Genomic DNA, 16,601 nt, shown 5'->3' with positions numbered 1-16,601 from the left:
TGTCAGCACTTGCTCTCCGCTGTCCCTGCTTCACTGTTCTGTATAGCAGTTGTCATCTGACATTCTGCGTGTTTTACGTTTTAGTTTATTGCCTGCTAGAATGTTATCTCCATGAAGGCAGAGATTTTTGTCTCTTTTTGACCGCTGAATCCCTACTAATTCAAAACAGTGCCTGACACATAATAAGCCTTCAGTAAGTATTTGTTGATTGAATGAATCAAAACTGTGGAAGTGAACATATTGGTTAAAGGTTATATTCCTTTTTTTTTTTTTCCTGAGGAAGATTCACCATGAGCTAACATCTGTCGCCAATCTCCCTTTTTTTGCTTGAGGAAGATTAGCCCTGGGCTAACATCTATTGCCAATCTTCCTCTACTTTGCATGTAGGTCGCTGCCACAACATGGCCGCTGAGTGGTGTAGGTCCACACCTGGGAACCAAACCCAGGCTGCCAAAGCAGAGCGTGCAGAACTTAACCACTAGGCTATGGGGACACCCTCAAGGTTCTGTTCCCTTTAAAGACTTTTGAGACAAAATGAAATTTACCTCTGGGAATATTTACATCCCTCCTACTTCTCCAAGTGTGTATAAAAGCATCTGTACTCTCACATCCTCCTGAAGAGGTGGAATCACACTTTTTTTGTGTGTGTGCATGAGGAAGATCAGCCCTGAGCTAACATCCGATACCAATCCTCCTCTGTTTCTTTTTGCTGAGGAAGATTGGCCCTGGGCTAAGACCCGTGTACATCTTCCTCTACTTTATATGCGACGCTGCCACAACACAGCTTGACAAGCGGTGCATGGGTCCATGACCTGGAATGCGAACCCCCGGGCTGCTGAAGGGGAGTGCGTGAACTTAACTGCTATGCCACCGGGCCAGCCCCAGGACTTTTTCTTTTAAACGTTGGGTATAAGGAAGCTATATTTCCTCACTTTCCAGTGTACTTGGATTTGCAGTCTCTAGAATACTTATGTTATTCTAAAAGATAGTCACAGATCAAATTAATTTTCATGTTAGTATTATTACATTGAATATCCCTATATGTATACACGTTTAGTGGTTTCAAATGTCCAGAATTCTAGGTCCCAAGAACAGACTCTGAATTTCAAGTGTGGAATGTTTTTATATTAAGCTGCTTTTCATGTGAAGAACTCCATGGAGCAGGTTCCAGGGTACTCAGCAGCAGGGACTCATTTATTCAACTGGGGTCACTGACTCACATTCAATGGAGGCAAGACCAGCAAGTTAGAAAAACAATCTGCAATAAGTGTCTGTGTACAAAGAGTGTACGTATTGTGTGCACAGCACTGTGCTAGGTACTGAGGGATATATGAAGATTAGTTACATATAGTCATTGCCCTAAATATGACTTAATCTAGTGGGCGAGATTGACTTGCACTCAAATAATAAAAGCAAAGGAATGGATGGGAGAAGGAGGGAGGGGCAATGATGACTGAAGCAGCTAGTCTCAAGATCTCAAAATGGAACATTTGAAACTTTTACTTATGAAGAATTTACTTGGATGTCAGTTATATGAATTGGATTGAATTTTAGTTTTTTAAAAAATGGATGACAGTGGTTCTTATTGATATTTAAATTTATTTCTCAATTATCTATTTTGTTCTGTTGTCTGTCTATCCTAGTAAACTCAGTACACACTTTATTTTTTTATTATTTTTTTTATTGCAGTAACATTGGTTTATAACATTGTATAAATGTCAGGTGTACATCATTATACTTCTATTTCTGCATAGATTACATCATGTTCACCACCCAAATACTGATTACAACCCATCACCCCACACATGTGCCGAATTATCCCTTTCGCCCTCCTCCCTCCCCGCTTCCCCTCTGGTAACCACCAATCCAATCTCTGTCTCTGTGTGTTTGTTTGTTGTTGTTGTTATCTACTACTTAATGAGGGAAATCATACGGTATTCAGTACACACTTTAAATGACTATCATTTATATATTGTTTTAATAACATAGTGGATTCTTTTCCAATGCATTGTTTTGGCTCCTCTTGCCAACCAATTTTCCCCTGTGAAAATTAGGATCACTTTGTGCAGTTCCTCCAGAATTGGGATTATATTGGATACAACAGGCAAATAAGAACTGATTGAGAGATATTATATTTAGTTAATTGCTTTCATTTTGAAATATGGATAATTGCTCTATTTATTTAAAACCCTTTTTTAGTCTTTCAGTATTATTTGGTAGTTTTCTATATTTCTATTCAAATTCAAATTATTTAAGTATATTGCTGCATTATTTTTCCTTTTCTCTAATTGTAGTTAAAAAACCAATAACATAAAATTTACCACCTTGAGTTTTCAAAACACGCTGGCTAGTGCCAGACACCAGAGCTTGCAAGAATGAGCAACAAAAGCAGACTCTCTCAGCTTTGCCTCTGCTCACCCCCAGCAGTGGCCAGTGAAACCTGCAACCAGAGGATGCTAGAACCACAGCAGAACTGGTGACCCCACCCCCCCTGGTGGCACTCCCAACATCAGCTCCACCAGCAGCAGGTGCTGCAAACAAGCCCCCATGCCCCTGGGCCCCTGGCAGTGACAGTGACACCTGTGAAACCTGTGTCCCTGGCAGTGGTGCAATCAGCACCTCCAGACAACCTGAGAGAAGCAGCACAGTTGGTGCATGGGGCCACAGCATCCAAGCCCATGGAGGACCAATGGAGAGCCAGCAGAGGAACAAGAGACCGAGGTGACCCTTGAAGCAGGAGAAGTGCTCACAGCCTGGTGACCCTGGAGGCAATACCTGAGACTGCAGTGATATCATAAGCAGCAAGTCCGCAGCAATCTCAGAGGCACAAGCAGCACAAGGAGGGCACTGATGATGCCTCTAGCAGATGCAGTGGAGAGAGGAAAGTGAAGGCTCTCATATACAACCAGAAGCAGCTCAGAAACAAAGTAACCAAAGCCATACCCAAAGAAAGGTGGTTACTACCACAAATGCCCCAGCAGAGGATCAATTCATCAAATACCATGAAGAAATACAGTGACATGGCAGAACAAAAAGAGAATGACAACTCTCTAGGAACCAAACTTGAAGTCACAGAAGACTACAATCTGACAGAGAATTCAAAATAGCTGTCATAAAGAAACTCAACAAGTTACAAGTAAACTCAGAAAGACAGTTCACTGAGCTCAGGAATAAAATTAATGAACAGAAGGAGTACTTCATCAAAGAGATTGAAACTCTAATAGAAAACCAAAGAGAAATTCTGGAGATAAAGAAAACAATTAACGAGATGGGAAAGAATGTAGAAAGCATTAAAAATAAAGCAGACGATATGGAGGAGAGAATTAGTGAGCTCAAAGATAGACATCTAGAAATGATTCAGTTGGAGGACGAGAGAGAACTAAGATTTTTTGAAGAAATGGAGAAATTCTTCAAGAAATATCTGACTCAATTAGGAAAAGTAACATAAGGATAATAGGTATACCAGAAGGAGAAGAGAGGGAGAAAGGAGAAGAGAGCTTATTCAGGGAAATAATATCTGAGAACTTCCCAAACCTGGGGAAGGAATTAGACATGCAAGTACATGATGCTAATAGAACTCCTAATTACCTTAATGCAAAAAGACCTTCTCCAAGGCATTCAATATTAAAACTATCAAAAGCCAATGACAAAGAAAAAATATTAAGGGCAGCAAGAGAGAAGAAAATAGACTACAAAAGAGCTCCCATCAGGCTTTTAGCAGATTTTTCAGCAGAAACCTTACAGGCTAGGAGAGAGTGGAATAATATATTTGAAATACTGAAAGACAAAAACTATCAGCAAAGAATACTCTACTCAGTGAATTTGTCTTTCAGATATGATGGAGAAATAAAAGCTTTCCCAGACAAATAAAAGCTGAGGGAGTTCATTGCCACAAGACCTGCCTTATAAGAATTGTTGAAAGGAGCCCTCCTACCCAAAACAAAAAGGCAAAGGTTTACAAAGCTTTGAGTAAGGGGATAAATAGACCGAATCAGAAAATTGAAGCTCTATATCAGAATAGGTTAGTAAACACTTAATTATAACATAAAAGATAAAGGAAAAGAAATCATCAAAAATAACTATAGCCACTTTAATCCGGTCACAAACTCACAACACAAAAAAGGATAATTTGTGGCAACAAAAGCATAGAAGGGGGAGAGGGAAAGGATGGAACCTGCATAGGCTAATAGAGATAAGAGGCTATCAGAAAAAGGACTATCTCATCTATGAGATCTTTTATACAAACCTCCGGGTAACAAGAAAACAAAAAAGCACAGCAGAGTCACAAATCATAAATAAAAAGAGAACTGAGAGAAGCATCACAGAAAACCACCAAACTGAAACGGTAGTCAGAAATACAAGGGGAAATAAACAACGGAAATATAGAACAACGGGAAAACAAAAGATAAAATGGCAGTATTATGCCCTCATTTATCAATAATCACTCTAAATGTAAATAGATTGAATTCACCAATCAAAAGACACAGAGAGGCTGGATGGATTGAAAAACAAGATCCAATATATGCTACCTCCATGAAACACAGCTCAGCTCTAAAGACAAACATAGGCTCAGCATGAAGGGATGGAAGATGATACTCCAAGCAAATGGCAAGCAAAAGAAAGCAGGTGTAGTCATAAATATATCAGACAAAACAGACTTCAAGACAAAAAAGATAATGAGATGAAGGTGGGAATTATATAATGATAAAAGGTACATTCCATCAAGAAAGTATAACACATCTTAATATATATGCAACTAACACAGGGACACAAAAGTATATAAAACAACTATTAACAGACCAAAAAGGAAAAATTGACAGCAACACAATAATTGTAGGGGCCCTTACACCCCACTTACATCAATGGATAGACAATCCAGACAGAGTGTCAATAAGGAAACAGTGGCCTTAAATGAAACACTAAACCAGATGAACTTAATAGATATATATAGAGTATGCCATCCCAAAAGAGCAGAATACACATTCTTCTGTAGTGCACATGGAACGTTCTCAAAGATAGACCATATGTTGGGAAACAAAGCAAGCCTCAATAAATTTAAGAAGATTGAAATCATATCAAGCATCTTTTCTGACAACAATGCTATGAAACAAGAAATCAACTATGAAAAAAGCTGGAAAAGTCACAAATATGTGGAGACTAAACAACATGCTACGGAGCAACTATTGGATCAATGAAGAAAACAAAGGAGAAATAAAAAAATATCTAGCAACAAATGAAAATGAAAACACAACATACCAACTCTTAGGGGATGCAGCAAAAGTGGTCTTAAGAGGGAAGTTTATAGCAGTACAGGCCTACCTGAAGAAATAAGAAAAATTTAAAATAAGCAATCTTACACTATATCTAAAAGAACTAGAAAAAGAAGAATAAAAAAAGCCCAAAGTCGGTAGAAGGAAGGAAATAATAAAAATCAGAGCAGAAGCAAATGTAAAGAGACTAAAAAAACAGTAGAAAGAATCAATGAAACTACGAGCTGGTTCTTTGAAAAGATAAAAAAAAATTGATAAACCCTCATTCAGAGTCACTAAGAAAAAACTAGAGGAGACTCGAGTAAATAAAATCAGAAATGAAAGAGGAGAAATTACAATGGATATTGTAATTCCATTGTAATTCCATCGTGGAAAGGCAAAGGATTATAAAAGAATACTATGAAAGGCTATTTGCCAACAAATTGGATAACCTAGAAGAAATGGATAAATTCTTAGACTCATACAACCTCCCAAAACTAAATCAAGAAATAGAGAATCTGAATAGACCAATCACAAGTAAAGAGATTGATACAGTAATCAAAAACCTCCCAAAAAACAAAAGTCCAGGACCAGATAGCTTCTCTGATGAATTCTACCAAACAATAAAAGAAGATTTAACACCTATCTTTCTCAAACTCTTCCAAACAATTGAAGAGCACAGGATGCTTCCTAACTCATTTTATAAGGCCAACAGTATCCTGATACCAAAACCAGACAAGGACAACACAAAAAAGGAAAATTACAGGCCAATATTGCTGATGAACATAGATCCAAAAATTCTCAACAAAATGTGAGCAAATCAAATATAACAATACAGTAAAAAGATCATCCACCATGATCAACTGGGTCTTATTCCAGGGATGCAGGGATGGTTCAACATCCACAAATCAATCAACATGATACACCACATTAACAAAGTGAGGAATAAAAGTCACATGATTATCTCCATAAATGCAGAGAAAGCATTGGACAGGATCCAACATCCTTTTATGATAAAAACTCTCAATAAAATGGGTGTATAAGGAAAGTACCTGAATATAATAAAGGCTGTATATCACAAACCCACTGCCAACATCATACTCAATGTTGAAAAACTGAAAACTATTCCTCAGAGAACAGGAATAAGACAAGGAAGCCCATTATTGCCACTCTTATTCAATATAGTACTCGAAGTTCTATCTGGAGAAATTAGGCAAGAAAAAGAAATAAAAGGATCCAAATTGGAAAGGAAGAAGTGAAACTGTGACTATTGGTGGATGACATGATTCTATATGAAGAAAACCCTAAAGAATCAACGAAAAAACTAGTAGAAATAATCAACTACAGCAAAGTTGCAGGGGAAATCAATATACAAAAATCAGTTGTATTCCTATACACTAACAATGAACTATCAGAAAGAGAAATCAAGAATATGATCCCATTTATAATCATAACAAAAAGAATAAAATATATAGGAATAAATTTAACCAAGGAGATAAAAGACATATATTCTGAACACTATAGGACATTATTGAAAGAAATTGAAGATGACATAAAGAAATGGAATGATATTTTGTGCTCATGGATTGGAAGAATAAACATAGTCAAAATTTCCATTTTACCTAAAGCAATGTACAGATTCAATGCAGTCCAAATCAGAATACCAATGACATTCTTCACAGAAATAGAACAAGGAATCCTAAAGTTTATATGGAACAACAAAAGACCCTAATAGCCAAAGCAATCCTGAGAAAAAGAAACAAAGTTGGAGGTATCACATTCCCTGAATTCAAAATATGCTACAAAGATATAGTAATCAAAACAGTATGGTACTGGCCCCAAAACAGGCACACAGATCAATGGAACAGAATCAAGAGCCCCAAAATAAAACCACACATTTATGGATAACTAATCTTTGACAAAGGAGCCAAGAATATACAATGGAGAAAGGAAAGTCTGTTCAATAAATTGTGTTGGAAAAACTGGACAACGGTGTGCAAAAGAATAAAAGTAGATCATTGTGTTACATCATACACAAAAATTACCTCAAAATGGATTAAAGCCTTGACTGTAAGACCTGAAACCATAAAACTCATAGAAGAAAATATAGGCAGTACACTTTTTGACATTGGTCTTAACAGTATCTTTTTGAATACCATATCTGACTGGGCAAGGGAAACAAAATAAAAAATAGACAAATGGGACTACATCAGATTGAAAAGATTCTGCATGGCAAAGAAAATCATCAACAAAATGAAAAGACAATCCACCAACTGGAATAAAATATTTGCAAATCATATATCTGACAAGGGGTTAATTTCCAAAATAGATAAAGAACTCATACAACACGACAACAAAAAAACAACTTGATCAAAAAATGGGCAGAGGATATGAACAGACCTTTTTCCAAAGAAGATATACATATGGCCAACAGGCACATGAAAAGATGTTCAACATCACTAATTATTAGGGAAATACAGATCAAAATTACAATGAGATATCACCTCACACTTGTCAGAATGGCTATACTTAACAAGACAAAAAACAAAAAGTGTTGGAGAGGATGTGGAGAAAAGGGAGCCCTCATACACTGCTGGTGGGAATGCAAACTGGTGAAGCCACTATGGGAAACAGTATAGAGATTTCTCAAAAGATTAAAAATAGAAATACCATATGATCCAGCTCTCCTACTACTGTATCTATCCAAAGAACATGAAATCAGTAATTCAAAGAGATTTATGCATCCCTATGTTCATCGCAGCATTATTTACATTAGACAAGACGTGGAAGCAAGCCAAGTGTCCATCAATGGATGAATGTATAAAGAAGATGTGGTATATATATATATATATATATATACACTGGAATACTACTCAGCCATGAAAAAGACAAAATTGTGTCATTTGCAACTACATGGATGGACCTTGAGGGTATTATGCTAAGTGAAAGAAATCAGACAGACAAACACCACATGATTTCACTCATATATGGAAGATAAACAAACAATGGATAAAAACAATAGGTTAGTGGTTACCAAAGGGAGGAGGATGGGGAGAGGACATAAGGGGTAAAGAGGCACATACGTATGGTGATGGACAAAAACTAGACTATTGGTGGTGAACATGATGCTGTCTATACAGAAACTGAAATATAATAACATACACCTGAAACTTATACAATGTAATAAGCCAATATGACCTCCATAATATAAAATAATAATAATAATCAAAAAAGAAGAATGACGAAGTACAAAATAAATATTAGTGAGACATAAAACTGGTCAAAACAAAACAGAAAAACAAATTTAAAAAATGGTCAAATATTTTCAACAAACTTATGAAACTAAATACAATAATAGAATTGTTAAAAAATGAACTTTGCAATGTTGTCAAAGTTTAAAAACAATCTATAAGTCATAAAATATATCCATCAAACTAGAAAATGGGAGAAAGCAAGAAAACAGGCTAGACTTATGTTACATAGGGGATGGGTAGACTATAGATATTTTGACACTAAAATTGAGAAAATAGGTTTAAATATGTGTTGTGTATATATGCAATATGCACAGGAAATGAAGTTCCTAATGGAACAAAAATTGGATATTTAACTTCCAAATTATTAGAGCAACTATGATAGATTCACCTATGTGGTTCATATAGCAAATGAGAGGGAAGTAAAAGAAATAGCAAGGAATATATCTCTCTCTTCTTCCAGAAACAAGCCCCTTCATGTTTTGGGCAGATCACTTTTATTCATTGCTGCATTGTATTTTATTCGGTACTCCTGAAATTTACACAGTCTTATAAGCCAATATGACCTCAAGAAAATAATTTTTAAAATGTACAGCACGTTCATTTATGTACATAATACTTGATAATGATAATAAATGACCATGTTAGAGGTTTATGCATTTACTATATTATACTTTTTATTGTTATATTAGAATGTACTTTTTCTTATTTATAACACATGGACAGAGAGAACTGTTTGGTGGTTACCAGGGCCAAGGGAGTTGGCGGGTTGGCACAAGGGGTGAAGGGATACATTTTTATGGTGACTGACAAACAATAATGTACAACAAAAATTTCACAATAAAGAAAAAAGTTCATTGTAAAACATTATGCTGTGTTATGCTGGCAGAAGCCTCATACATTTCATGTTTACCATGTCTCTTGATTGCATCATTCTGTCTTGTGCTTGATTTAATCTCATGTTGTTATGTTCATCATGGCCCCTAAGTGTACAAAATCCATAGCTAATGTTGTCAGTCAGAGGCCACATTGAGTGATTGATCTGGAAATGAAATGAAAAGTGATGAAGGACTACAAAGTTGGAAAATCAGTGATGGTTATTGCTCATCAGATCCAGTCCACCATAGCTACGATCTTGAAGAATAAGAACAAAGTGATGGAAGCTGTTAAAGGATCTGCTTCACTGAAGGCAACGGACCAACAAAAATTTGAGAAGGGCCGGAAGAAGAATGCATAGCTAAAGAAGAGGCAAGAGAAAAGGCAACAGCAGAAGAAAAAGAACTCCTAAGAAAATTCACAGTGAAGGGTTTAGCAGAAGCTTTTGCAGACCTCAACAAGATCCTTAAAAAGTTTGAAAACATGGACTCCCCATACTGAAAGGTTTTCATTAAAAGAGAGGAATGTTCATGGTGCATTATCTGCTTAGAAGCAAATCTATGATGAAAAAAAGAAACAAACCAAGCAAACCGCTATGGACATATTTCTAAAAAGAGTGACACCTCCTCAAGAAGAGCCTCAGGCTGGATCTTCAGGAGCTATTCCAGAAGAAGGCATTGTTATCATAGGAGATGACAGCTTTATGAGTGCCATTGCCCCTGAAGACCTTGCAGTAGGGGGGCAAGATGTGGAGGTGGGAGACAGTGATATTGATGTTCCTGACCCTGTGTAGGCCTAGGCTAATGTGCATGCTTATGTCTTAGTTTTTAATTAAAAAGTTTAAAAAGTAAAAGAAATAAAAATTTTAGAAATAGAAAAAAACCTTATGAAATAAGGATATAAAGAAAGAAAATAGGGGCCGGCCTGGTGGAGCAAGCGGTTAAGTGCGCGCGCTCCACTGCGGCGGCCCAGGGTTCGCCGGTTCAGATCCTGGGCGGGCACCGACGCACCGCTTGTTAAGCCATGCTGTGGCAGCGTCACGTGTAGAGTAGAGGAAGATGTTGTAGATGCAGAGTATACGGCATGGATGTTGGCCCGGGGCCAGTCTTCCTCAGCCAAAAAGAGGAGGATTGGCATTGGATGTTAGCTCAGGGCTGATCTTCCTCACAAAAAAAAAAAAGAAAAGAAAGAAAATATTTTTGTAGAGCCTTACAATGTGTCTTTTAAGCTAAGTGTTATCACAAAAGAGTCAAAAGGTAAAAAAATGTAAAGGTTTATAAAGTAAAAATTATAGTAAGCTAAGGTTAACGTTGAGAAATGAAAAATATATATATTTTTATAAATTCAGTGTAGCCTTAGTGTACAGTGTTTATAAAGTCTACAATAGTATACGATAATGTCCTAAGGCCTTCATATTCACTCACCACTCGACTCACTGACTCACCCAGAGCAACTTCCAGTTCTGTAAGCTCCATAGATGCTAAGTGCCCTATGCAGGTGTACCATTTTTTAATCTTTTATACCATATTTTTACTGTACCATTTCTACGTTTAGGTATGCTTAGATACACAAATACGTACCATTGTGTTACATTTACTTCCAGTATTCAGTACAGTAACATGGTAGACAAGTTTATAGCCTAGGAGCAATTGGCTATATAGCCTAGGTGTATAGCAGGCTATACCATCTAGGGGTGTGTAAGTACATTCTATGATGTTTACACAACGATGAAATCACCTAATGCAACATTTCTCACAACATATCCCTGTAGTTAAGCAATGCATGACTGTATCTGTGCCTGATTTGGTATCAGGTAATTCTTGCCTCATAGAATGAATTTGGAAGTGAGCTCTCCTTTTCAATTTTTTGGGAGAGTTTGAGAGAGATTCCTGTTAATTGTTCTTTAAATGTTTGGTAGATTTCACCCATGAAGCCACATGGTGCTGGGCTTTTCTTTGTTGGGAGGTTTTGATTGTTAATTCAATCTCCTTACTAGTTATTGGTCTGTTCAGGCTACTATTTCTTCTTGATTCAGGCTTGATAGGTTGTATCTTTCTAGGAGTTCATCCATTTATTTTAGGCTACCCAATTTTTTGATATAATTGTTCATAATTGTCTCTTATAATCCTTTTAATTTCTGTGGCATCAGTTGTAATATCTCCTCTTTCCTTTCTCATGTTAGTTATTTGAGTTTTCTATCTTTTTTCTTAGTTTAGCTAAGGGTTTGTTAATTTTCTTGATCTTTCAAAAAAATACAGTTTTGTTGATTTTTCTGTTGCTTTTCTACTTCTATTTTGTTTATCTCTGCTCACATCTTTATTCTATTCTTTATTCTGCTAACTTTGGGCTTAGTTTATTCTTCTTTTTCTAGCTCCTTGATGTATAAAATTTAGTTGTTGATTTGAGCTTTAATCTAAGCATTTACCACTCTAAAATCCCTTTTAGTACTGCTTTCACTAAATCCCATAATTTTTGGTATGTCATGTTTTCCTTTTTATTTGTCTCAAGATATTTCTTAATTTCTCTTGCGATTTCTTCTTTGACCATTGGTGTTTAAGAGTATGTTGTTAGGGCCGGCCCCGTGGCTTAGTGGTTAAGTGTACGCCCTCCGCTGCTGGTGGCCCGGGTTCGGATGTCGGGCACACACCCATGCACCCCTTCTCTGGCCATGCTGAGGCCGCGTCCCACATACAGCAACTAGAAGGATGTGCAGCTATGACATACAACTATCTACTGGGGCGTTGGGGGAAAAATAAATAAACAAATAAAATTATAAAAAAAAAAGAGTATGTTGTTAAATTCCATAGTTGTTGATTTTCCAGTCTTTCTTGGAGGTTTATCCCTGTGTACTTGAAAAGAATGTATTCTGTTGTTGGGTGGAGTGTTCTATATGTCTGTTAGGTCCAATTAGTCTATAGTGTTGTTCAAGTCCTCTCTTTTCTTATGGATCTCTGTCTAATTGCTATTTACATTTTTAAAAGTAAAGTGTTGATGTCATCTACTATTATTGTGTTGCTGTCTACTTCTCCCTGCAATTTTGTCAATGTTTGCTTCCTATATTTGGGAGCTCTGTTGTAAGGCATACATATATTTACAACTGTTATATCTTCTTGGTGAATTGACTTTTTACAATTATATAATTTCCTTCTTTGTCCAGTTTTTGATTTAAAGGGTATTTTGTCTGATACAAATATAGCCACTCCTGCTCTCTTTTGGTTACTATTTGCATGGAGCATCTTTTTCCATCCTTTTTCTTTTAGCCTATATGTGTTCGTAGATCTAAATTGAGTCTTTTATAGCCAGCATATAGTTGGATCTTGCTTTTTTTAATCCATTAAGCCAATCTATGTCTTTTTATTGAAGAGTTTAATCAATTTCCATTTAAAGTAATTACTTATAGGGAAGGATTTACTATCGCCATTTAGTTGTTTTCTGTATGTCTTCTAACTAGTTTATCTCTCTTTTCCTCTCTGATTATGGTCTTTTTTGTTTCATTGGTTTTTTGTTGTGGCATACTTTGATTCCTTTCTCATTTCCTTTTGTGTATCTTCTACAGATATTTTCTTTGTGGTACCATGGAGAGTACATAAAACATCTTAAAGTTATAACAATCTATTTGAAACTGATATCAAGTTAACTTCAATTGCATATGAAAACTCTACTCCTTTTTATCTCGACTCCACCATTTTATGTTATTAATGTGATAAATTACATCTTTTTGTATTATGTATCTGTATACATAGATTTACAGTTATTCTTATATTTTTGTCTTTTAAATTCTATACAAGAATTAAAAGAGCTTTATGCAGCAACATTTCAACATTACAAGATTCTGTATTTGTCCATATATTTACTTTTAACAGAGAGCTTTATATTTTCATGTTGTTTTGTGTTGCTATGTAGTTTCCTTTTGTTTCACTTTGAAGGACTTCCTTTAGCAGTTCTCACAAGGAAGGTCCAGTGGTGATGAACTCCCTCAGGTTTTAAGTATCTGGGAAAGTCTTAATTTCTCCTTCATTTTTGAAGGATGTATTTTCTGAGTATATTATTCTTGATTTGCAATTTTTCAGTTTTAGTCCTTTGAATATATATTTTATATATATATATTTATTGCTTGTGGTTTTGGTGTTATACAAGACATTAGGGTTCACTCAGTTTTGTATGTTCTATTGGTTTGGACAAATATATAAGTGACATGTATCTACCATTATAGTATCATACTGAATAGTTTCACTGCTCTAAAAGTCCTCTGTGCTCTGCCTATTCATCTCTCCCTAACTCTAACCCATGGCAACCACTGATGTTTTTACTTCACACATAGTTTTGCTTTTCCAGAATGTCATATAGTTGGAAACATACTTTATGTAGCCTTTATTATTGTCTTCTTTCACTCACGTGCATTTAAGTTTCCTCCATGTCTATTCAAGGCTTGATAGCTCATTTGTTTTTAGTTCTCAATAACATTCCATCATCTGGACATATCACCGTTTATTTACCCACTCACTTCCTGGAGGACATCTTGGCTTCTTCCAAGTTTTGGAAATTATCAAGAAATCTGCCATAAATATCTGTGTGCAAGTTTTTGTGTATATGTAAGTCTTCAACTCCTTTGGGTAAATACCAAAAAGCATGATAGCTGGATTGTATGTTAAGAGTAAGTTTAGTTTTGGGCCGGCCCCATGGCTTAGCGGTTAACTGCTCGCGCTCCGCTACTAGTGACCTCGGTTCGGATCCCGGACGCACACCGACGCACTGCTTCTCCAGCCATGCTGGAGGCCGTGTCCCACATACAGCAACTAGAAGGATGTGCAGCTATGATATACAACTATCTACTGGGGCTTTGGGGGAAAAAAATAAATGAATCAAAAAAATTAAAAAAAAAAAAAAAAGAGTAAGTTTAGTTTTGTAAAAAACTGCCAAGCTGTTTTCCAAAGTGGCTGTACCATTTTGCATTCCCACTAGCAATGGATGAAAGTTCCTCTTGCTCCACTGCCTCACCAGCATTTGGTATTGTCAATGTTTTGGTTTTTGGCCATTCTAGCATGAGTGTTTGTATCTCATTGTTGTTTTTAATGTGCATTTTCCTAATGACATGTGATGTGGAGCACCCTTTCATATGCATATTTACCATCTATCTATCTTCTTTGGTGAGGTATCCCTTTGGGTTTTGGGACTATTTTTTAAATTGAGTTGTTTTCTTATCATTGAGTTTTAAGAGTTCTTTGCATATTTTGGATATCAGATATGCCTTTTGCAAATAATTTCTCCCTGTATTTTTCATTTCATTTTCTTGACAGTGTCTTTTGCAAAGCAGGTATTTTTAATCTTAATAAATTCAGCTTAATACTTTCTTTCATGGATTGTGCCTTTGGTGTTTATCTAAAAATCCACTGTCATACCCAAGGTCATCTAGGTTTTGCCTATGTTATCATTTAGGAGTTTCATATTTTTGCATTTTACATTTAGGTCCATGATCCATTTTGAGTTACTTTTTGTGAAGGATTCAAGGTCTGTGCATAGGTTTATTTTTTTTGCACGTGGATGTTCAGTTGTTTCAGCACCATCTGTTGAAATGACCATCTTTGCTCCATTGTTTTGCCTTTGCTCATAATGGGAGAAATAGACAGCAAAGTGATAATATTAGGACAATTTTATCAATGGATAGGTCATCCAGGCAGAAAATCCATAAGAAAACATTGGCCCTAAACAACACATTAGACCCGACGGATTAACAGACATATACAGAAAATTTCATCCAAAAGCAGCATAATACACATTCTTCTCAAGATACATGGAACATTCTCCAGGATAGATCATATGTTAGGTCACAAAGGAAATCTTAACAAACTTAAGAAGATTGAAATCATATCAAACATCTTTTTTTTTCATAGTCACATTTATTTTTGATACAAATGTATGTAACACATGTCTTGACAGTAGGCCCACCCACCACCACACAGGTAGAGCCTGGCCCACTGGCACAGAAGCAGGATGTGGAGAAGCACTGGTAGGAACTGCCATCTGCATCTCCAGCCTTTGGAGGCTGCAGCCTAGGTTCCAGATACCCAGAAACGCAGGTGCTGCATCTCGAAGGTTTCAGGGAGGAGGCTCTCAGCTGAGTTTGGGACTCTGGGGAGCCAGCCCCATGCTCAGGTGCTCTCAAGCATCTTTTGTAACCACAATGATATGAAACTAGAAATCACTTACAAGAAGACACCTGGAAAATTCACAGGTATGTGGATATTAAGCAACATGCTACTGGACAACCAATGGGTCAAAGAAAAAATCAAATGAAAAATAAGAATTAGGTCAAGATGGCGGCGTAGGCACTCTGAACTCACCTCCTCCCGTGGACACAGCCAATTTACAACTACTCGTGGAAAAATTACCCCTGAGACAGAACTGAAAACTGGATAAGAGGAACTCCTGCAACAACGGACAATCCTAACTGGGGTAGAAGAGGCAGAGACTCCCTTCTAGAGAAGAAAAATGCCGCCTTCAAAAGCCGCCAGCTTCAGGGCTGCCGGGAGCAGCTCACAGGTACGCAGCCTCCCTGGAGGCACGGGGCCCTGAGCCGGGGAGCGCCCCCGCTGTGGGCATTTTGTGGGCCCAGCACAATCGAGACCAGCGGCATAATATCTGACTTTGCCTGCTACTAAAGCATTGGGGAGCACCCCCAGAAAACCCGGTTCACAAAGAAACTAAAACTGGCTCTTAAAGGGCCCGCGCACAAACTCATCCGTTCCAGAAAGCATCCTAAAATCACCAGAAAGAAAGGTGCACAGTGCTTCGGTGACAAGAGACTCACCTAATAGGCCCTGAGTGCATCTCGGTGAGGGGTGAGACCTCTCCAGGGACGGGGACATTGGCGGCGGCCACTGTTGTGGCCTGGTGTGAGCGTGCTGACACAGACGCCATTGGAGTTCTCCCTGAGACCTGCTAGCCCAGGGTCTGCTCCACCCGCTAGAGCAACGATTTAATCCAGCTCAGCCAGGGCAGGCAGCCCACCCTAGAGACTGGCCCCACCCAACAACAAGCCCTCAGGCAACGTGTGGGCCTGCATAGATTGGTGACTGGATTCTCTGCAGCCTGGCAACTGAGCTGACTTGAGCGGGGCAGGGTGTGCACAAGGAGCGGGTGGAGAGTGTGGGGTGGTGGCGGAGTGTGTGGGGCTCCCGCCGTGGAGAGACTGGGTCCGCTTGGGGAGGTCGGGGCGCTCACACGG

At 37.6% G+C, this 16,601-nt stretch overlaps 1 protein-coding gene across 2 annotated transcripts in view; it reads right to left on the bottom strand.

The window, feature by feature from the left end:
* The window catches only part of LOC147918059 (guanylate-binding protein 2-like), a 35,254-nt gene extending 18,928 nt beyond the window's left edge, over positions 1-16,326 (bottom strand). The window contains exon 1 of one of the 2 annotated variants that reach the window (XM_087447877.1): positions 16,185-16,326. In XM_087447877.1, the coding sequence (XP_087304003.1) occupies positions 16,185-16,294 (110 nt within the window). In that variant the 5' untranslated portion in view covers positions 16,295-16,326. The remainder of the gene's footprint in view (positions 1-16,184) is intronic. The other variant, XM_087447871.1, reaches the window with a different exon arrangement.
* Between the last annotated feature and the right edge of the window lie 275 nt (positions 16,327-16,601).

Source organism: Ceratotherium simum, chromosome 2 (assembly GCF_057802395.1).
Source record: "Ceratotherium simum simum isolate JZ-2026a chromosome 2, ASM5780239v1, whole genome shotgun sequence".
NCBI classification, from domain to species: domain Eukaryota; kingdom Metazoa; phylum Chordata; class Mammalia; order Perissodactyla; family Rhinocerotidae; genus Ceratotherium; species Ceratotherium simum.
The sequence above is the reverse complement of the archived record's forward strand: the minus strand, read 5'-3'. Positions and strand labels throughout refer to the sequence as shown.